The 22,745-nt window shown below is 36.0% G+C and overlaps 4 protein-coding genes across 8 annotated transcripts in view; 3 read left to right on the top strand and 1 right to left on the bottom strand.

Annotated features, from left to right (window-relative positions):
• Positions 1 to 7,128, bottom strand: part of c2cd2l (c2cd2 like) — a 34,382-nt gene extending 27,254 nt beyond the window's left edge. Inside the window, exon 1 of the mRNA XM_058774691.1 lies at positions 6,988 to 7,128. The gene's annotated coding sequence lies outside the window, so the exon portion shown is untranslated. The remainder of the gene's footprint in view (positions 1 to 6,987) is intronic.
• Positions 511 to 6,102, top strand: dpagt1 (dolichyl-phosphate (UDP-N-acetylglucosamine) N-acetylglucosaminephosphotransferase 1 (GlcNAc-1-P transferase)). 2 transcript variants are annotated; one of them, XM_058774703.1, is made up of 9 exons: positions 511 to 1,354; positions 1,446 to 1,566; positions 2,145 to 2,358; positions 2,472 to 2,618; positions 3,036 to 3,120; positions 3,283 to 3,471; positions 3,732 to 3,819; positions 4,268 to 4,423; positions 5,421 to 6,102. In XM_058774703.1, exons 1-9 carry the CDS (start codon positions 1,191 to 1,193, stop codon positions 5,484 to 5,486), a joined length of 1,230 nt encoding a protein of 409 aa, XP_058630686.1. In that variant the 5' UTR covers positions 511 to 1,190; the 3' UTR covers positions 5,487 to 6,102. The 2 variants fall into 2 exon arrangements, with proteins under 2 accessions (XP_058630686.1, XP_058630685.1); XM_058774702.1 differs by lacking the exon at positions 5,421 to 6,102 and adding an exon at positions 5,009 to 5,402.
• hinfp (histone H4 transcription factor) lies at positions 6,476 to 12,921 on the top strand. 4 transcript variants are annotated; one of them, XM_058774697.1, is made up of 10 exons: positions 6,476 to 6,612; positions 7,017 to 7,223; positions 7,969 to 8,198; positions 8,384 to 8,483; positions 9,149 to 9,301; positions 9,475 to 9,552; positions 9,663 to 9,783; positions 9,915 to 10,053; positions 10,699 to 10,823; positions 11,460 to 12,921. In XM_058774697.1, the coding sequence occupies exons 1-10, from the start codon at positions 6,591 to 6,593 to the stop codon at positions 11,818 to 11,820; spliced, it is 1,536 nt and encodes a 511-aa protein (XP_058630680.1). In that variant the 5' UTR covers positions 6,476 to 6,590; the 3' UTR covers positions 11,821 to 12,921. The 4 variants fall into 4 exon arrangements, with proteins under 4 accessions (XP_058630680.1, XP_058630681.1, XP_058630682.1 ...); XM_058774698.1 differs by having other exon boundaries at positions 6,485 to 6,612; positions 7,020 to 7,223; XM_058774699.1 differs by having other exon boundaries at positions 6,486 to 6,612; positions 7,052 to 7,223.
• A 474-nt stretch (positions 12,922 to 13,395) lies between these two features.
• si:ch211-117m20.4 (CUB and sushi domain-containing protein 3) lies at positions 13,396 to 18,142 on the top strand. Its single transcript, XM_058774705.1, has 5 exons — positions 13,396 to 14,136; positions 14,295 to 14,456; positions 14,804 to 14,971; positions 17,226 to 17,429; positions 17,538 to 18,142. Exons 1-5 carry the CDS (start codon positions 14,022 to 14,024, stop codon positions 17,558 to 17,560), a joined length of 672 nt encoding a protein of 223 aa, XP_058630688.1. The 5' UTR covers positions 13,396 to 14,021; the 3' UTR covers positions 17,561 to 18,142.
• The last annotated feature ends 4,603 nt before the right edge of the window (positions 18,143 to 22,745 follow it).

Raw genomic sequence — 22,745 nt, 5'->3', positions numbered from 1 at the left:
GTGTATTGTCTTTATGCTTGTAAATGTTGTGTTCACTGTTGTAAAAAACACAGGGTTATTATATGATATTATAATAGAGTGAGCATAACCTTTGATGACTGTCATATCCCTGTTACATTGTCTTGTCTGAGTTCTTGCAATTCTCTCCACATCAAAATTAAATGTTTGTTTTTACAATACCTTGTTTAATCAAATATAAGATTACAGCATTGCATTTTTCAGCTTTGATTCCTTAACTAAGATGTAGAGCTTAATACAAATTTTAAGGCAAATATTAAAATGTATGATTATATTAAATAGAATATTTTAAAAATACATATAATAATAATAATAATACGACTTAATGTTGTTGTTGTTGTTGTTATTGTTATTTGGTATTTCTAAAAATTAGAGTCATGTCACAAAACATAAAATTTGAAGGACAGAATCAGAATGTTACTACACTGAAAATGAGACCTTTAACGTACTATTAATTTTGTTTCCGGTTGTGTTACGTCTGCAAAGGTTCGACTGAAAACAAGATGATAACAAATATATTTACGTATTTCTCTGCTAAAAGACCTACCTGATCACTACCGTGTGTTTAGCGGTATTGCGCTTCGAAGCTTTTACTGTCGTACCAACAGTTTATGAGAGTATAATAAGCAAGCTGTTTTAATGTAACTAGTCGGCGGACGGATTATGTTGACGGAAGTAGACGTGGATTTTGTGGTGTGAGCAGAGCCAAACCTATACAGTAAACTGATAACGTTACATCTATTATATTTTGACGTCAAAGAATCTTACGAGTAACTAGTAACTCATAACCTAAACCGGGGCTTATTTTCTTTTTATCGCTTGACTGTAATTTACCCGAGTTTATGAAAATCTAAGTTAGCTGTCATCATAAAGCTAATGAAATGCCGTTCATTGATTCAGTACTTTTGTATAAAACCGTTTCGGTCGATTAGAAAACAAGCAAATTGTCGCGATTTCATTCAGCGATGTCTACAGCCATGTGAAATGTAATCCAATTTTTGTTAGCCTCGAAGAAACTTAAGCCAATGACAGCTTCACTATGGATATGCAACATAAAAGTTTTGAATGTTGCTGACAGGAATCGAATGCTGTTTTCAACTAGATTTTTCGACATATAACTGATATATAGTACAGTAGATACAGTATCTTGTATTTTTATGTCGTGTTAGTGCATGGAGAAGATGTCTCCAATTCCTGCTCTTCCTCTTATCATCAACTGTTGTATGTCTGCACTTGGGTGCATTGCAACGGTCAAACTTATTCCTGCTTTTAAGGATCATTTCATATCTGCCAGACTCTATGGCATGGACCTAAATAAAACCATAAAGAAAGAGGTGTAAGTGGTTCATTTTTACAGCAAACTTATGTATTGCAATTTGGTGTCTGGATCCTGAATTTAACTCCTGTTTTTTTTCCTTATTAACCAGGCCTGAATCGCAAGGTGTAATCAGTGGCACAGTCTTCCTCATCGTTCTCTTCCTCTTCATCCCTGTCCCCTTCCTCCAGTGCTTTATGGGAGAGCAGTGTCAACGATTTCCTCACAACGAGGTGAGATAATCATCCCTTAATTATAAAATCATAAACACATTTAAACAGAAACAGAATTCACCTTTTACACTAATGATCTGTTTAGGTTCAGTGTTTTTTTTTTTTTTTTTTTTAAGAAATTAAATTAAAAGTGACAGTAAAGACATTTACAATGTTACAAAAGCTTAAAATATGTCCAAAATATTAATCATCACAGCCGTTTCGACATTGCTAATAAGAAATGTCTATTGAGCAGCAAACCAGTAAATTATAATGATTTCTGAAGGATCATGTGACACTCAAGACTGTCACTGATCACAGGAATAATTCATTTTTTAAGATATATTGATGTAGAAAACATACATTTTCTATAAAATTTGTATAGATATTTTACAACATTGCTTGATATTTTTGATCAAATAAATGAAGCCTGGGGGAGCATAAAATACTTATTTAAAAAAAAAAAAAAAAAAAAACAAGAACTTTTGAACAGTTGTGTATGTTTTTAGACAAAAACTAATTTGCTTTTAATGACCTTTGTAACTGAGCCATACATGGCAGCAGTCATAACTATGGCATTTGTGCATATGTCCATGTAGTTTGTGCAGCTGATTGGTGCTTTGTTGGCCATCTGCTGCATGATATTCCTGGGCTTTGCTGATGATGTTCTGAATCTGCGATGGAGACACAAGCTGCTACTGCCCACTATGGCCTCCCTGCCTCTACTCATGGTCTACTTCACTAACTTTGGCAACACTCTTATCGTCGTGCCCAAACCTTTCCGTGTCCTGCTGGGGATGCATCTGGACTTGGGTGAGTTTGACAGTCTGTTTAAATGTCTGGTGCACTAGATTTGATTTTGTTGCCCTCTTGTTTGATATGTATGATTGTCAATATTCTCAGCATTTTTATACAATGTGTTTCAGGCATTCTGTATTATGTATATATGGGAATGCTGGCTGTATTCTGCACAAATGCCATCAACATCTTGGCTGGTATCAATGGCATTGAGTCTGGGCAAGCTCTCTTCATCTCTGGCTCTATCATCCTCTTTAATATACTGGAACTCAATGGTGAGGGGAGGGTTTCTATTCAACCTGTTTTATCAAATTTTCCACCTGCTTTCTACAAGCATAATTTATACCATTTATATATACTATAATAATAATATTATAGTATAAAATATATAATATTTTTATGTTTTTGAAACAAGTCTGTTATGGTCACAAAGGGTGTATTTATTTGATCAGTTAAAACCAGTAAAACAGTACTATTGTGAAATAACTGTTTTTTATTTGAATATATTTTGAATGTAATTCATTCCTGTGACACTCAACTCTGAGACGCCATTACTCCAGTCTTCAGTGTCACATTATATTTCATTTGTTCAAACCTCTCTGACACTGCTTGATTTTTATTTGAATAAGCCTGTAGATATATTCTATAACTTCTATTGTTCAACTGATCTTTGATTAATGTTTCTCTTTCAGGAGACTACAGGGATGACCATGTTTTCTCTTTGTACTTCATGATTCCCTTTTTCTTCACCACATTAGCCCTCTTCTACCACAACTGGTTTGTTAAATATATTGCTTTTTGATCATCTTTACTTACTTTAGTTTAAGACAGCCCATTAAAATGCTGAACTGAGGTTTGACAATCAGCACTGATAATTATCTTAACATCAAGCACTCCTAGTTTTGAACCTATAATAAACCTTTGAATAACTTTTATCAGGTACCCTTCCTCTGTGTTTGTGGGAGACACTTTCTGTTACTTTGCTGGAATGACGTTTGCAGTGGTTGGGATACTCGGCCACTTCAGTAAGACCATGCTGCTTTTCTTCATCCCCCAAGTCATCAACTTCATTTACTCTCTGCCTCAGCTGTTTCACATTATTCCCTGTCCCAGACATCGCCTGCCTAGGTTGGTTATTACACTAACATTTTAAAATCAACTATAACATAGATTCCTTTTTACTTACAGTAGAATTTATTTTCACAGCCATTGAAAGTTATTTGAATATGTGGGCATTTGAGGTGTTAAACTCTTTTTCACTCATGATTTATTTGTAATCAAAATTTACACATGCTTTACTTATTTCAACAGTGTTCCCTAAACATTTACCCTATAGATAAGGCTAAATGAAATGGTTATGAGAGCTTGACCTAAACTGATTAATGCAGGTTACAATCTGACACGGGAAAGCTTGGCATGAGCTACTCCAAGTTCAAACAGAAGGACCTGGGCAAATTAGGGCAACTTATTCTGAAGGTAAACACACTCATGCCACTGTCTGTATTTATCATTATAAATAGGTTTAGGAATGTTATAGTGCTGTCAAACGATTAATAGCGATTAATTGCATCCAAAATAAAAGTTTTGTGTGTGTTCTGTGTATATTTATTATGTAAATATAAATGCACAGACATACAGTATATATTTTGAAAATATTTACATGTCTATATTTATATTATAAATAAATATATTTAATAAATAAAAATAAAAATTTTCTGAAATATATACATGTGTGTGTGTGTGTGTGTATGTGTATATACCTGTATATACATAATAAATATACACAGTACACATACATATATTATGTAAACAAAAACGTTTAATTTGGATGCGATTAATTGTTAACTGTAACAAAAGATACAGGAGCATAACCTATATGGTATTCCCTTTATCTTTAAATGTGATTTCCTCTTTTATCCTGCAGGTGGCAGAAACGTTATGGCTTCTGGATGTGCGGAGAGGGCAGGAAGGAGATGATGAGTTTATTGAGTGTAACAACATGACCCTTATCAACCTGGTACTAAAAGTACTGGGACCTACCCACGAGAGAAACCTGACTGCAATCATGCTGTTAATACAGGTGAATCCCTTGAATTTATTACAGAGTTGAGAGGCAGTGTGCAATAATATGGTTATTTCAATTCAAAATGCTTTGAAACCGTAAAGAAGTTTGTGATATTTGGCATTACACCCTCATTAATGTATGAGAAATACATCTTTCTGGCCATTATCATAAGGCCCCCATTAGTCACAACAATATTCAAAGGCTCCCTAGCGCTTGTGTTGTTTTTAAAGCTTACTTTAATCTTTGGGCACTCTAAATATCTATAAAAAAAAAAAAATTTTTTGGCTGAAACTTCTTCAAGGTTTCTACTCTTCCAGTTTTAAGGATAAGGATTTAAATATATATATATTTCTCTTTCTCTTTATGATAAAATACTTTAGAGCAGCATTTCCCAATCCCAGTCCTCACACCCTCCCACTCTGCATATTTTGTATGTATCTCTTATTACGTATGACATTTGTTCTATTTGACCGTAAGTGCCCTGCGAAGTGGACATCACCAGATATTCCGCCATGATTCCAGTTCAAAACGAGTGTATATGTTCCATTCAAAGGGCATTAAAGTGTGCGAGACGTGAATTTAAATTGTATTTATTTACAGAGGTATATGATGTCCACTCGTCTGTGTGTGAAGATGCTGCAGGCAGCGGCGCAGCGCAAATCCATGAATGAATGTTCCGAAGTGAAGTAAACTTCAACGGATTTTCCCTGCTCAGGGAGTAGGGAGCAATGAACACTGTGCAGGGATCATATCAATCGGAACACAGTTCATACACGTAGCTCTCTTCTACTGAGCTGGGGGGGGACGCTTGCATCTAGCAAAATGTATATTGATTATAAAAATGACCATGGCGTTTTTAAGGTTTCATTAATTTACATGACTTTTCCAGGTGTAGAAATCACATTTTCAAAATTAGTCTACCTCATGTATGCAGGTTTTCAAAGACTGTGTAAATTCTTCGAAGGAAACTGATGTTTTGGTGGTTTGAAATAATATTATATTTCTTTCTCAGGTCCTGGGTAGTGTTGTGGCATTTGGAATCCGGTATCATCTTGTGCGTCTGTTCTATGATGTCTAGACCACTCAAGCTCCTGAGAGACTTTATAACCTGCTGCTTTCATTTGAAGAAAAAAACAAACAAAACTGATTGTTGTAAGAATGATTACTATACTGCCTGTCCTCTATAAAGTATGGAATCTTGATACTACACACTGTATTCCAGCTTCTCTGTCTATATATCTGCATGGGATGGGACAGTGTACACATATGCCCTTAACTGTCATGTGGACATGAAAGATCTGTAAATAATGAACAATGTCTGCATAAGGGTTCTATTTTGAAAGATTATGTGAAACAGTTACATGCAGGAATATTTTAGGGAGAAAGTTTCTGAAATATTACTTGATATATGCAGTTGTATTTTTTTGTGTGTCAGATCTAATATTATGCCTCTGACTGATTTAAATAAATCAATGTGACAATGAACCACACTAGCTTCCAGAAAGGAAAAAGTGCTCTATATTAATACTATTTTATAAATCAATTATTCTATATTTTATATGTGTTATATTTATACTGTTCTCATAACCCATAACCAAACATAGTATTAAACATTAATACTAATGCAAATTAAATTATTTAACGTGGGGGTTTTCTAGGTTTGCCAAGGACTCTCAAATTTGATGAAAAAACAAAGGCAGCTAAGTTTCATACATACTATGACTGTAGTAAATGTAGTGTTTTAAAAAGAACATTATGTTTTCTAAATTAAATAGTTTTTATTTGCCATTGTACTAAAATGATGGCAAATTGTTAAAATATTGTCTGGAAAATAATTACTTTATCACAGTTTATACTCTCTCTTTTCTGAGTATTAGAATGCAAGAAAAAGATGTTTCGCTTCTCTAGAGATAACAATAAGATCGCTCTTATTCCAAAGCCATACTTAAAGTAGTGCCATACAGCAAGTAAAACTTTTTTTAGTGTTGTAAGACGGACGTTACCGCCACTGAATACAAATTGCAAATCGAGCTGCGGAACACTTGAAAGAGTTTAGGTGTTGGAGGGAATGACAATTGTGATGTACTGCTAGTCTGCAATTTGATTGGCTGAGGTTTGAACGCGACGCCGCAAAGGTGAATTCTGATTGGTTTGGTTATTTCATGGGAAAAAAAGTAAGGAAATGTTTGAAGTATTCGCAAAAGGTGAGTTATTTTTCGGTCTTTTTAAACAACTGCCGACGCGTTCCCTCGCGATATATCCTTGAATGAAAACACATTCAATTATTCTCAACCGAAGCTTTTAAAAAGCCACTAGTCAACAAAATGGAGGCAGAATGTTAACTTGCCTTTTTGTTTTGCTAACCAGCTATGTGTCATACTAGGTAACAACTTCGTCTATGATTTAATACTAACGTTACTAGCTGTAACTTTACATTTGGTACATTAAGAAGTTGTAATATGTTGGAGGTAATCATTTTGGCGCAGTTCATATTGTGAATGTGGTTGTTTAAAGCCTTTAAAAGCAAACTGGCAGCTATGGACAGATAGCTCGAGCTGAGGTGTGCAGAACAAACTTACAGTCATGTCAGATCTCGCATGTGTTTCAGAAGACGGAGGACCACACATTGTGCTTTACATTCAGTGCTGCAGGATGCCCCCGTCGGGTAAACGCGCCCTGCGCAGAGAGGAGCTGCAGCTGGAGCTGGCGTGTGAGTGGGGCTCGTGTCAGGAGACGTTTGACAGGATGCAGGAGTTTTGCCAGCACGTGGAGAAACATTATAAAGCTACCGTGGACAGTGAGACAGACTTACCAGGTGCGTCCAACCCTTGAAAGTCTCAGGTGCCAGTGTTGATGTGTCTTGTAATGGAAGCATATATTTACTTCTCTCTCTTGTCTTAAAGGGATAATTCACCCAAAATTAACATTTATTTAACATCATATTGTTCCAACTTTTTTTTATGGAACACAATAGGAAAATTTTGAAGAATATCTGTTGCATGCATTGAAAATGCAAGGTGACTGCAGGTGTCTCACACTGACTTGGAACATAGAGTATGAGTCATATGGACTACTTCTAATGACTTTTTCTATTGAATTTGTAATTAAAAAATTCTATAATGAAAAAAGCTAATTCAAAATATTTATAAAATTTCTCAATATAAATAATACTTTATATTGAAAGCCTCCTCTTGTTGCAATTGTGAGATGTAAAGCTATTGTGTAAAAATGAGTAAAGATACCATTTTAAGAATAAACATACCATACATTGCAAAATAAATAACAATATAAACAGTCAGTTCTGTTATGTGTTTTAAAGGGGACTATCAGTGCTGAGGTTGTGCTAGTAACACATACAATTTCTTATTTCTTCATCTATTCTACATTGCACCAACAGTCACTGGCACATTTTTATGCACTGTTCAGTGAGATTGTTGATTGTTGACTTTGAGCCATAGCAGGCGTCTCAGCTCAAGGTTTCTGGCAGTCAGAGTCCCTGTGGCGCTGACTCCATTGGTCTGGTCCATAATCAATACTTAGCTTGCCTGCATGTTTTACAGAAGAGGAGCATAACTGTCTGTGGAGAGACTGTGGCTTCTGCTCAGTGGAAGGAAATGCAGAGCTTCTTAGACACCTGTTCTTCCATTGCTACCATACCAAGTTGAAGCAATGGGGTCTTGCTATACTCAAGGGCCACAGTGACATGGGTGCCTGTTCGGTCGGCCTCCATAACCGCAACATTGTGCCTGAGGTCCAAGAGAACTTCCTTTGTCTTTGGGAGCACTGTGAGGTATGGAAGCAATCCCAAGTGTTTTCCTTTTTTTAAGTAGATTATGTGTTACTGTATGTGGCTTGTCAAATCAGGTTTATTGAGGTGTGAAGAATAAGTAGGAGAGTTTTTATTCTATTATATGTATTGTGTTAGGCCGTGCTTTAAAAATAAAGTGCTCAGCTGATAAGTGTGTTTGTATTCAGATGTCTATGGATAATCCGGAGTGGTTCTACAGACATGTGGAGATGCATGCCCATTGTCTTGAGGCTAATGAAGACAATGTGTTGTTCTGTGGCTGGAAAGGTAAGAAACAACTTCAAGGCCCCTTCATTGTCCACAACAATATTTGAAAGCCCTTTGATTTTTCTAGTTATTTGTAATTTAGTGGAGAAGCATTAATGGTAAGGATTTAAAAAAAAAAAAAAAAATCTTTCTACAATTTCTACCTGATGAAATGTGTTAGAGCGAAGCATAAATATAAAAATGTATGTTCATTATAATATTTAAAGACTTTTCCAGATCCAAAGGTTATACATTTAAAATATATATATTCACTGGGAACCCCAACTCTTCAAAAAAATAAAAAATTCTAAAATAAATTATTGTAGCTTTTTAATGTTTTTAAAAAATGGCACCCTAGTGGTTTTTGGCACCTGGTCAAGAAGCAGTTTATTCAGTAGATGCAGCAAGTCAGCTATGAAATAAACACAGAGTCATAAAGAATATAATAATCAGTTATTATACTTCATAATGTGCTGCTACCTTATGTTAAAGCTAAAGCTGTTAAATTGAATATTTGTCCGTTTTGTCTGTTCTGGACCATATTTGTACAACCTATAAGAGTGAACCCCATGGCAGAAGATACTAAGCATTGTAGTTGTGTGAATATTCCTGAAAGTTTTCTTTGCTCAATAACTTTTAAACATCTGCACATTTTTTAGATGTTAACTTTTCCTTCTTATTTCTAGACTGCGAGGCCTCTTTCAAGGGCAGGTTTAAGTTGCGAGAGCACATGCGTAGCCACACACAGGAAAAGCTGGTGGCATGTCCGACCTGTGGAGGAATGTTTGCCAACAACACAAAGTTCTTTGACCACATTCGACGGCAAACCTCCATAGAAGGTGAGAGAGTTGTGTTTGAGGTGGTACACATAATGCAATAATGGAATCTGAAAACCTTCTGTATTGAATTAATTCGACACTTTGAATACTTTAGTTGAACATACCAAAAAAATGATTAGATTGATTAGTATGGCTCATTGCACCCTTTTGTTTGTGTGCGATTGTGTCTGTAGGTCAAAGATTTCAGTGTTCTCACTGCTCTAAACGTTTTGCCACTGAGAGGCTGCTGAGAGATCACATGAGGAACCATGGTATGGGTCTTTTTGTATGTTGAGTGGTAATGGTTGTACTTTGTTCTGCTGTATTGGACCACACAGGCCTTTATTGCCTAATAATGTTCTTCTCTGTTCTCTGATCAAAGTCAACCATTATAAATGTCCACTTTGTGATATGACCTGCCCATCACCATCCTCGCTGAGAAACCACATCAAATTTCGTCATTCCAACGAGAAGCCGTACAGCTGTGACTACTGCGAGTACAGGTGAGGTCACTTCATTACCAAAGACAGTGAGTCGTAATCCCTGGATATTTCTAATCTTTTAAAGTCTGCCATTTAAGACCTGTTTGTCAGAGCATGATCTGTCAGTTTGTTTGTGTTCGTCTGGCTTTCAGCTGTAAAAACCTGATAGACCTGCGGAAGCATTTAGACACTCACAGCAGTGAGCCAGCGTATCGATGTGACTTCGCCGACTGTGACTACTCTACTCGCTCACTTTACTCAATCAAGAACCACTACAAACGTGTTCATGAGGTGAGCCAGTCAGAAAATGCCAGCTACATTCATATCTACATATTAGGAGCCAGTAAGAAGAAAACATCAATATAAAATTATGTAATATCTTCTTTTGTGTTATTGTGTTATCTTACAACAGAATAAAGTAAGACATAGCCAATTTTACTTTATTTTATTTTAATATGGCAAATAAAAAATGAGTTCAAGCAAATGGTAATATATAAAATTATTACACTGTTACGTTTAGGACTGTTAATGTTGTTTTACCAATTTTTCCTTATTACAAATGTAAACAGGAAAATGTCATTTCTATGAGACTTTTGTTTTTTAGCCTGTAATTTAAGTAAGAATTGTTTATCATTACAAGAACTTATGTAATGATAAGGTCCTAGGTTTGATCTATAAAAATGATCTATCTAATCTAGAAATAATTAATGAAGGAACTTCTATAGATGTAACTTCTCTCATACAGCCAGCAACACAATAAATCCACAATAAATGTATTAAAAGGCAGAATGCATTGTCTGGAACAGTGTGAGCAATTAAAATAAAACTGAATGTTTATCAGAGAATGAATATAATTCTACATCATTACATTTGCACTCATATTCAGCTCATAGCTTCAGAATAGCTAAAAATGTTAATGTGTTGTTTTGCATTTAGGGAGATTACACTCCTCGCTATAAGTGTCACGTGTGTGAGCAGTGCTTCACCCGGGGGAACAACCTCACTGCCCATTTACGCAAGAAACATCAGTTCAAATGGCCGTCAGGACACCCGAGGTTTAGGTATGAAGACATCCTCCTTTCTTGTAGTCTAGTCTCCGACTTTGCTTTTGATTTCAGAAAGCTCTTGCTAGGCTTGTGTGCAATAAACATTAGATGGTGTATGTGGAAACCTACAATACTGTTCAAATTATTCCGATTTGTGAGGTTGTTTTTTTGTTTTGTTTTTTAAGTTTGATGTTTAAAAATAGTCAAAAGCAGTAATTTTTGTAATGTGCAGTTTAAAACCGTTTCTGTTTTAATACATTTTAAAATGAATTTAATAGATTTTATTTCTCTGAAAAGCAGACTCTTCAGTGTCACATGATCCTTCAGAAATCATTCTAATATGCTTAAACATTTGTGCTGGTTAATAATTTTTTTTGTGGAAAAGGTTACTTTTTCAGGATTATTTGATGAGTAGGCTTAAAAGAACAGAGTTTATCTGAAACAAATCTTTTGTGTTGGGTAACCTTTTGATCAGTTTAAAGAAATAAAAGTTTTGATTCATTGTGTTTATTTTATTTATCATTTATTTTTTAAGTTAACCACCTATAGTTGTAACCATAGTAGATGCCATATTTATTTTGATGTGGGTATCCAGTGGACAGTAAACCTAACCCATCTAACCTGACTATGGTTTTCACCAATCTTTTTCAGGTATAAAGAGCATGAAGATGGCTTCATGCGCCTGCAGCTAATCCGCTATGAGAGCGTGGAGCTGACAGAGCAGCTGATGCGGGAGCGACAAGGAGAAGGGGACAGCAGTGAGTCCAGCCAGCAGAACGCCCAGCCCGGTGAAGAACTGGAGGAGACGGGGCCCCTCAGCACCATGGGTGGAAATACAGAGGCAGGAATAAGAAAGGAGGGAGTGGATGTCTGTAGGACACAGGAAAATACAGAAAGTGTGTTCTTGGTGTTAACAGCTGGCACCTCTGCAGAAACAGACTCTACAAGGGAGGGGGCCGTATTGCATCAGCTACAGGACACTGCCCAACAGCTGGGCATGGAGGTGGTTTAACTGCACCTCTGATTACTGGAACACCCTAAGACTGCTGTGTCAGCCAATAAGAAGGTACTTTAGGACATTCCAGTTAACTCTTGTGACAAAAAGTACTAGGAGACTAACAGGGGACCAAAACAGGAATAGAGTGTGTGTGAGAATTCTGTCATCATTAAACCCCTTGAACATCGCACTGAACAGAACAGAGAAAGCTGAATCACAAGTTAGCTCTGAGGATGTGCTTAAACGAATAGTTCATTCAGAAAGGACCTTTTTTTGTTATGATTTTCTCACCCTCATGTCTCTCTGACTGATTATTTTGTTTGTCACAAAACGCAAAATGACATGTCAAACACAGTGTGATTTGTCTTTTTCTATTTAACAAACGTTAATGATAATTTATACTGCCAAGCTCCAAAACAGACAAAAAACACCAAGAAAGTATATTAAATGTAGTTCATATGACTTTACGTATGTTGTAAGTGTTATTTTCCCGTTTGGAACTTGGGAAAAGTAAGTCAGTTTCCTTATAGGAAAAACACAAGCACACACATGCAGGATCTCTTATTGTGTTTCTTGAAAGAAGGACACTGCAGGGTTAGAATAAGATTAAAAATATTACGCTATTTTCATTCTGGGCTGAACTATCCCTTTAAATTTGACTCTGTGTGTGTGCGCACGTTTGTGAGTCAGTGAGAGAGAGAAGAGGGTAATGGGGAACGGAAATGTTTAATCCTGCTGAACAGTTTAATCAGCTTTCTTTGACAGGTTCAGACTTAATGTGAAGGAAGACGGACAGATCTCTGTGCAGAACTCTTTACAGTGTATAGTTTTATACAGTGTGCTTCTGATTTAAAGTTGAATTGGAAGTGCTTCTGCAATTTGAAACACCATTCCCATTTAATTTATTTTTCTACTTTATATTGAGATCAGTTCTGTTGTGCAGAAAGGCCCATTCCAATTCCTACTGCTGTTGTTTCAAAGTGAAAAGTAGATCAAATAAATTCTCTTTTTTTAAAAAATATATATATAAATTTTAAGATACACCTTTTCCTTAGGACTTTTATTTGCCATTGAGTTCTAATAATTAATAATCTTATTGAGAAGAGAATTAATTTAGGGCAAACTGACTATACTAATTGACATAATTTTGTTTTAAATAAACAGTCATTTCAGTACATTTTTGTCCTTTTTGTTTTGTTCTTCTCTAATTTAAATATTTTGCTTGTAAACGGAATTTTTTTTTCTTGCCATTCAAAGTCAGAAAGGTTTTTTTTGTTGTTGTTGTGCCATCACATGAATGAATTACATTTTAAAATAATATTAAAATAGTTACTTTAAATTGTAACTTTCACAATATTACTGTTTTTGATCAAATAAATGCAGCCTTGGTGAGCAAGACTCTCCTTTCAAAAACACACAAAAAATCTTATCAACCCCAAACTTCGATCATTAGCGTGCATATATGCTGTATATATTCCTGTGTATGTGAAAAATGAAAGCTTGTGTGTTCTGGGAGTAATCCACTTTGTCCTGTGATCTTGTGTGTGACTGTAAGAACAGTACTTGTAAGTCCTGTTTGTTTGAATCTCTCAGGACAGGAGTCAGCAGGCAGGTTGTGCTGGGTTAGGCAGAAGTTTATGCATTACTGCGACAGTCAGAGGTCAGTGTTTGAACGCTTTTCACAGATCTGTGTCGTTACAGTAATTACAGTTCTCAGGCACACTAGACACTCTGCTTAGGGAAGCGAATCGGACTAGATTAATCTCTAACATTGTTAAATGTGAGAATCATGAAATTTACAATCGGCGCAACTGAAAGTTAAGCTAAACTGCAATTTAGACTTCCCATGGCTCTCTCCCTTTCTCTGTAATCTCTTTCTCTCTGCTCTAGTGATATTAGCTGGTGTGTTAGTCGAATTTAAGAGATTAGTTTGCGTTAAGGGCTTAGTGTAAGCTAAGATGCAACACTTCCCCTTTCTTTCCATCTGTCTCGCTCTGTCTCTCTGCAGGAAAACAGGTTCTTGAAAATAGCCTTTAAAGAATACAGATCCTAATGAAATTGTTTTTCTATGTTATTCACATAATTATGACTTCTACAATATGAGACAACAGAACAAGGAATTGCTGATTAGAAAATGAGTGTAAGACATTCAAAAGAGGAGAACTGAAGGGATATAGACTACTGTATTGGAAAAGAATTCCTGCCATTAAAACGACATGAAACTAGGAGCTCTTCTGCTGCTGCTTCTGGGGTCCTTGGAAGGGGTGTTCACTCAAGTGCCTATAACTGTATTTACTGAAAGAACAGCTGTGGAGGAAGGTCTAGGAAGCGGTAAGAGAAGCACTTGATTAATTTATGAATGAACAAAATATCTAAACAAAGCATCAAGATTGCTTTTGCAAACTGACAAAATGTTGGAAATATTGCACACTGAAAACTGATAAAAGATGCATGAATTTGAGCTCTGAAGACTGCACTGTGTTATTCAGGTCTTCTAGAGGTGGAACAGGAGGATGAACTGGCGGACACTTACTGGTCTGGGACAGCCCCCCTTTGTTTGGGAGGCTGTAAAGGCAGACACATGGAGCTGAAGAGAGACAACTGTGGAGATTCAGACTGCTGCTGGGTGGGATATAAATCCCTGTGTAGAGGTACGCCTGATCATCATCTTAAAGGGACAGTTCACACAAATTCTGTCATCATTTACTCACCCTCATGTCATTCTAAACCTTTATGACTTTCTTGTGTGGAACGTGTCTCAAAAGTATCAGTTTTTTTAACCAGAATGATTTAGTTTCTAGCATTCTTCAAATATCGTCTTTTGAACCATTCCTTTATTTGTAATGTACTCCATTTTTGTTGCCATCAATACAGACTTTTAAGTGCAAAACCACAGATCATACTGTTGATCTGTCTGTGTGTGTGTGTGTGTGTGTGTGTGTGAGAAATATAACTTTTTTTTGTGTATCATTATCTTCTGCCGTTTTCTTTGCCCTAGTGAATTGTGGAATGCCTGATGTGGACTTTAACGGAATGGTGTATGGAAGTGATTGGTGGGTGGGTTCTGTAGTCCGGTACGACTGCAGACCAGGGTTCGTGTTGGTGGGAGATCCTGCCCGAGCCTGTCAGTCCAATGGGAAATGGACACCCAAACCATCCTGTCTTAGTAAGTCTTGGTCTGCTTAGACGTTGCACACAAATTACGGAAATACCCAGAGTGCACACAAATCTGAGACCTAATCTGTCTTAAGCAGGGGCATAGACATCATTTCAGAAGTGAGGGGGACAGAAATTAAAAAAATAATTAAATAAAACAAAACTTTTTTTTTCATGACTTTTGTCTAATTGACAGGCTTTAATTTTTCTTATCCTATCTTTTTTAATTGGCCAAGGAATCAAATACACTGCTAGACAATAATCAGCTCTTCTGCATTGTTGGGTCTGGTGTCTCTCATCTTCCTCTTGACAATACCCCACAGATTCTCTATGGGGTTCAGGTCAGGTGAGTTTGCTGGCCAATCAAGCACAGTAACACTATGGTCATTGAACCAGCTTTTGGTACCTTTGGCAGTGTGGGCAGGTGCCAAGTCCTGCTGGAAAATGAAATCAGCATCTCCATAAAGCTTGTCAACAGAAGGAAGCATGAAGTGCTCTAAAACTTCCTGGTAGATGGCTGCGTTGACTGTGGACATCAGAAAACACAGTGGACCAACACCAGCAGATGACATGGCAGCCCAAATCATCACTGACTGTGGAAACTTCACACTGGACTTCAAGCAACATGGATTCTGTGCCTCTCCACTCTTCCTTCAGACTCTGGGACCTTGATTTCCAAATGAAATGTAAAATTTACTTTCATCTGAAAAGAGGACTTTGGACCACTGAGCAACAGTCCAGTTCTTTTTCTCCACAGCCCAGGTAAGATGCTTCTGACGTTGTCTCTGGTTCAGAAGTGGCTTGGTAGCCCTTTTCCTGAAGACGCCTGATTGTGGTGACTCTTGATGCACTGACTCCAGCTTCAGTTCTCTCCTTGTGAAGCTCTCCCAAGTGTTTGAATCGGCTTTGCTTGACTGTATTCTCAAGCTTGCGGTCATTCCTGTTGCTTGTGCACCTTTTCCTACCCAAATTCTTCCTTCCAGTCAACTTTGCATTTAATATGCTTTGATACAACACTCTGTAATCAGCCACACCTTTCAGTAATGACCTTCTGTGACTTACCCTCTTTGTGGAGGGTGTCAGTGTTCGTCTTCTGGATCATTGCCAAGTCAGCAGTCTTCCCCATTAATGTGGTTTCAAAGAACAAGAGATACCCAGAATTTATACTGTAGGGATGGTCATTTATTCAAACTCAAATGTAAATATTCTAATATTTTGAGATACTGATTTTTGACTTTCGTGAGCTGTAAGCTCTACTCATATTTCAAATGTTTATTTCTTTTAATTTTGATATCAGTCTGTGTGTAATGAATGAATATGATATACAAGTTTCACCTTTTGAATGGAATTAGTGAAATAAATCAACTTTTTGATGATATTCTAATTATATGACCAGCACCTGTATTTTTCTACAATTGGTAATTAACATAATTACCTTGTTAATTGACACATAATTAGGTATGATAGTTCGGCTTCAAGTATGAATGAAGCATGCACTGCATGAGTGTTTAGTGCTCCATAATGTTCACTTTGCCTCGTTTTGGATATAAATATTTTGTTGGGTCATACACAGATCTTGTTTCTTTGCGTTTAAATCTAGATTTATTCACACTGGCCCTTTCTACTTATACATGAACACACTTGCCCGTAAAAAGTGGGGGACATGTCCCCACATCCCCTGCGTATTTTATGCCCGTGGTTTCATGTATGTATAGTAAACGAGAGACTGAACACTAATTAAAGTTGTTATAGTCAGTACTGTTACTTTGTGAGTTGTTAAAAATAACTCTTCCAAATTACCACACACTGTAAGAAAGAAAATGCATAGAAGAATGGAAAAGGTACTGGTCATTTTCTGTCAGGACGTTATCCCTTAAGTACAGCCCTTTACTTTAATCCTAAAACACAACAAAATGCAATGAATAATTCAAAGGAAAGGGAAAACACCTATGAAAAATCAATATGGAAACTTCCTTCATATTAACACACACATAAATTGTTCCCTGTTTTTACGGAGTGCATAGTCATTGTACATAAAATGAAAGCATTAAATACTACTGATGCATAATATTTTTCATAAAAAGTGTATAGATGTATTAAGTTCATTTGATATGTTTATAGTATTTTATTTATTCAAATATATTACTTTAGGTCAAAGTCTGGGTTGTGGAGATTTAAAAAATGTACATTTTACATGAATTTCATTGGCTGTATTAAATACAAGTTAAGTACAATTCTCTCTCTCCTCCTGTATGTGACATTAGGAGTGTGTTATCGTGGCCGGGTTGAGATCAATGAGAAGGACATCGACGGGACATGTTCATCCACCTGTCCTGATGCTAAAAGCTATGCAGTCCCTCTGAACCACAAATGCAGTCGTATTGAGAACTGCAGAACTAAAGAATCAGGCTGGAAGCGCTGGTTTACACGCTGCAACTACTGCGATTGTGACTGCTTCACTCCCTGCGGTAAGTTTTTATAGAGTCATTTAAATTGCGACTAGTTAAAACATAGTGGCAAATACTGTAACTGCAGTAACAATATTTCAAAATCAATGTTTTTGTTTGTTCCCTCAGCTTTACAGGATAGAAGACAGTGAATCTGTATTCATTGTGCACTGGAAACAACAGAATTAATTTTAATTTGAATGTAAAGAGAGAGGCTTGACATGTAACCTTAACAGAACTTGTCAAACGGAATATAAAAGCATTTTATACATCTCTAGAGTCTAAATATCTACACAACTGGAGACTTTTATTTTAATCACTAACTACAAAAGCCCAGATGTTCGGAAATGTTGCTGTTTTCCCTATTCTGTGTTTAGTTGTACAGATATGTAATGCACATTTGATTGTATGTAGTTAGTTAGTCACAACTGTGGAAAGATCAGAGAAACATTTCTGTTCCAGTATTCCACTATTGTAGATGCAATGAAATTATTAGTTTATTCGTACACTTGATGATTGATACAAGATGTGGCATTAATATAGTTGATCCGAATCAGAGTGATCTCTTTTATAACCACAAAATATAACTGATATAACAGGGAAAAAAAAGTCCTTTTAGTCCCAAGTGGTGAAGTTCATAATGAAGTTTTCATTTTTCTTGGGTTGGTAGCAGCCAATTCCTGTAAAAGATTGTGGAAATGTGTATATAGTGTTGTAAATAAATAAAATGAAAGCAAAATACTAATTCATTAAAAAAAATTTAAAGTGTGTGTGGCTAATTACACCTACCCACATTCAGTCGGGTTATACTGTTTCCTTTCTTCGACAGAAGCTCCCAATATGTTTTATTTTCAGTAGATCCAGCCAGCCCATTCACACTCTCCAGATATATGCCAAAGCTTTTGCTTATACTGTATGTGAAACTAATAGAAATAAATGTAGGAGAATTAGCACAAAAATAACATTACCGCTACAACAGTTCTTTAACCCCTTAACTGTCACTCACAGTTTTGAACATAGACATTATAGTGCACCTTCCAAACTTAAATTTTTATAATTCATGAATGAAAACATTTTGTAACATGATTTTGATGTACCATTTCCATGGTAATGCAATGTCTGATTTTAAAATGGGTTTCAAAGGATGAATTTTGAAATTAAGTTTTCAACCGATATATAATTTCTTATTTCTAAAGCGTGATAGAGAAAAAGGCAAAAAAGAAGACTTTCTGTGACAAAGGTCAGAACTCCTGTTATGATGTAGATTTTTCAGGTCCACTCTTGTCATAAATTGATCTATTACTTTTCCTACATCATTTTTTAACAAAATAAGTGGTAAAATACCTATTCAGGAGTCTTAGACCTTTCCAGCGATTATATAGTTTCTCATGATTAGATTAGGATTTAATTGTAAAATAGTGAAGTAAACGTAGGCGTCCCACAGGGGGACGGTGACAGATAAGAGGTTAAAGTCTTGAGCCTTGTGTAGTAGACTGACATGGTAAAAAGATACCCCATTTCCCCATAACCAATCAATCTACTATACTAAACTTGCTTTACTGCATGTAAAGTGCATTAAACCAGAATAATTTGCTAACATTTTGTGACATACTTGAAGCTGTTGTTGGTGTCCTTTATTTTATTTAAGACCCCAAACATCGGCATTCCCACTGACACAGCAGTGGGGTAGGAGACCTTCGTGTTAGCGAGTTTATTAGTGACAGTCACCTTAATGGGGATCTGTCCCTGCTGTCCTGTTAAGAAGAGACATTTTGTGCATAAGTCTCAGAGAATCCTATAATATCAATGTATTAAATCTTTTCAAATGTTATTTAGGATGTTAGACCTAAAAGGATTTGAATTCAATCACGTTTCTCCTCGTGTTTAGCAGAAATCTTGACCACTTACCTGAGTGGTTGTCATGTCCCCCCAGCCCTGGAAAAGGCAGCAAAGCTGCAAAGCACAGAAGAGTAATCGCCGTCAGAGCCATTCTAGCAGTCTTCCCAGTGTGTCTGAATATCTCTCACAGCTGCACACCCTATTTATATTGTTTGTTTTTTTTTGCATTCCAACTTTGTAAGTCATATAATTTCTAGGAAAGTCGTACCTTAAAAGGAGTGGTCAACCAAGAAATGAGGAAAGAACATGACAAAAAAACAGCTATGATAGTTACATTCTTTGTTCTTGTTTTGCATAAACTTATTCAGTCATCAAGAAAGATAATCTGATTAGGACTGTTCATTGCAAAAGTTGTAGGAAAAAAGTGAAGCATAACACAGAGCACTGTACAGACAAAAATTTGGAGGAAAACATTCCAAAAAAAAAAAAAAACACTACATATTTAAGTTTACAGCACCTTTTGAATCACAAATAGTGAGAAATGTGAACTACTTGAAACTACACAAAAACCCCTTGTTATATCAGCAGAATTCCCCCAAACGTTGTCCCAACAAAGAATTGCTAAAATTTTAAGGGTTTGTGCCATCCTAACATGCACTGTCGCCTGAATACATTACTGTTACAGGATTATTATTGTTTCGATGTTTGCTGACTTTTAAACATTTGTTGTTATTTTCACTATAGACTTTTGTTGTGTTGTGATGTCAAGAGCTCATATGTTTACATTTTTGTTTATAGTCACCATTCTTGAGATTCGTGTCAAGTGTTCAAGCCTATGTACAAACTTCAAAAATGATCTCCGATATCTTTATCTTTATTTTATAATGCAATTGTGTAATTGTTGTTAAAGTCATTCAACCAGCCTGCCCAGTGTCTGATCTCACACCTTAGAAAGGAGTGTTCTGCAAAGACTTTTGCAATGAGATTCTGAGGCGTCACTCCAATTGTCCCATTGTTTAATGCAAACGTCTGTCTGTCTGTATGTCTACACTGAATGTAAGGATGCCTCTGGAATATTTGCTAAATTGGAGACCTATACATGTAAATCACAAACTACAATAGCCCAGATATTCTGAAACATGGATGTTTTTCCTGGCTTCTGTTTAGTACAGAGATGAAGCCTTATTTTTGTTACTCCCTGAGGATAAACCAAGTGAAGAGGAAGCACTATGTGTGTTGAATATTGCACTGGTAATATATGGTATTTATTTGAATCAAAAGTCAAATGAGTTAGTAATACTTGTTAAAAGACCAAGGAGGCTTTTCTGTTTTGGGAGCTCTAGGTATGTTTATTAGAGTATTACACTACTGTGGATATAATGAAATTGAGTTTATTTTTTCACTTGATAAAAGATAAAAAGATGTGGTATTGATACAGCAGATCTGAATCAGAGTGGTCTTGTTTATAACCACAAAATATCCGCATGCAGCAAATCTCCTTTTAGTCCCAAGTGGTGAAGTTCATAATGAAATTCTCATTTTTCTGAGGTTGGTAGCAGCCAATTCCTGCAAAACATTGAGGAAAAAATAATAGAATATCGAATAGAAAAACTAAAATACTAGTGAATTTAAAAAGTTACTTTCTTGCTCCACTATATTTGTACACATGCTCAGATTGTAGCATCATGCACTAACCCACGTTCAGTCGAGTTATACTGTTATCTTTCTTCGACAGAAGCTCCCAATGTGTGTGATTTTCAGTAGATCCAGCCAGTCCGTTCACACTCTCCAGATATATGCCAAAGCTTTTGTTAATACTGTATGTGAAACTAATAGAAATAAAAGTAACAGAATGAACACACACACACACACACACATAAAAAAATCAATTTTAGCACTGTAGCAGTTCCTAATTCTGAGCCTTGTACAATAGAATGACAAGACGAGCCTAGTGTCAGGTATGACTGTAAAAGCATATCGGTCCTAGTATGTTATAGAGTTGCCCCATTTCCCCACATACAAAGTGCATTAAACCACATAATTTGATGCCAGTTTTGTCTCATACTTGAAGCTTTTGTTGGTATCTTGTAGGTGATTTAGGACCCCAAACATCGGAATCCCCTTCGACACAGTTGTGGGGTAGGAAACGTCCACATTAGTGAAATGATTAGTGACAGTCACCTTAATGTACATTTGTTTCAGGTCTCCTGGTAAGAAGAGATTTTGTGCGAGAGTCTCTTTACAAATGTTATTTAGGATGTTAGACCTGCAAATATTTGAATTCAATCATGTTTCTCCTCTTTTTAAGCAGAAATCATGGCTTTAGAGAGGAAAACTCACCTGAGTGGTCGTCACGTTCCCCAGACCCAAGGAAAGGCAGCAAAGCTGCAAAGCACAGAAGAGTAATCGCTGTCAGAGCCATTCTAGCAGTCTGCACAGTGTGTCTGAATGTCTTTCACAGCCGCACACCCTATTTATATATTTTAGCATGGCAATTTTATAAATCACATAATATCTGGGAAAGTCGTATCTTTAAAAGGAGTGGCCAGCCAAGAAACGCAAAGAGGCAAAGATCATGACAAACAAAGAAATATGGAATTTACTTAAAGCGCATGTCAAAGTCAAGCTAAACAGCAAATATGACTGCCCATGGCTCACTCCTTAAACCTTGTCCATACTGACAAGATAAGAGTTGAGTGAGATATGACTGTTAAAGCATCTCATCAGAGATTATAGAATAATTATAGAGTTAATTTAATTAATTGTCTTCCATAAACATTCAATCATCACATTACAACTGTTAAGTACTGTACTAAGCTATGCTATACTATGCTCTATTATATTATACTATACAGTCTCTTTTTTTCAATTTACAGTGTGAATTTGATGAAATTTGATTTAAGTAATATGCATTTAATTTTTAAATATTAATATATGTATTTTAAGCAAGAAAAGGAAGACAATCTATTTAGGATTTTTTATTATTATTATTATTATTATTGCAAAATCAATAAATTAAATGTAAATTAAACTTTGTTAAATATAACGAAGAGTGCGCTGTGCATATTTTAGAGCAGAGAAAACCATTTCACTAGATTTTTACTTTTTTAAGACTACATTTATTTTTATTTTTATTTTCTTGCCTGGAAATCACCATTTAAAAATCCTTGATATTTCCAGCTTTTCTGTGGTTATTAGTAGCCAGTAAACTAATCCAGATATTGTAACATTTAAGCAGCATAATCTAACTACACACAGCTTCCTCGAGGTCACATATGTTAAAAAAAAAAAAGAAAACGCCCCAGAAGAAAAAGCTGCAATGTGCAAATTGCTAATTGTTGTCTATTTATCTATCTAAATCCCTAAAATCCCAGATATTCTGAAACATTGCTGTTTTCCCTGTTCTGTGTACAGAGATGAAGCCTCAATCTTGTTACTCTCTGAGCATAAGCCAAGTGAAGAAACACTGATAGTATATACTATTGGTTTGACTCCAAT

This window comes from Onychostoma macrolepis, chromosome 05 (genome assembly GCF_012432095.1).
Source record: "Onychostoma macrolepis isolate SWU-2019 chromosome 05, ASM1243209v1, whole genome shotgun sequence".
NCBI lineage: Eukaryota > Metazoa > Chordata > Actinopteri > Cypriniformes > Cyprinidae > Onychostoma > Onychostoma macrolepis.
Note: the sequence above shows the minus strand (reverse complement) of the source record. Positions and strands in the feature narration are given on the sequence as shown.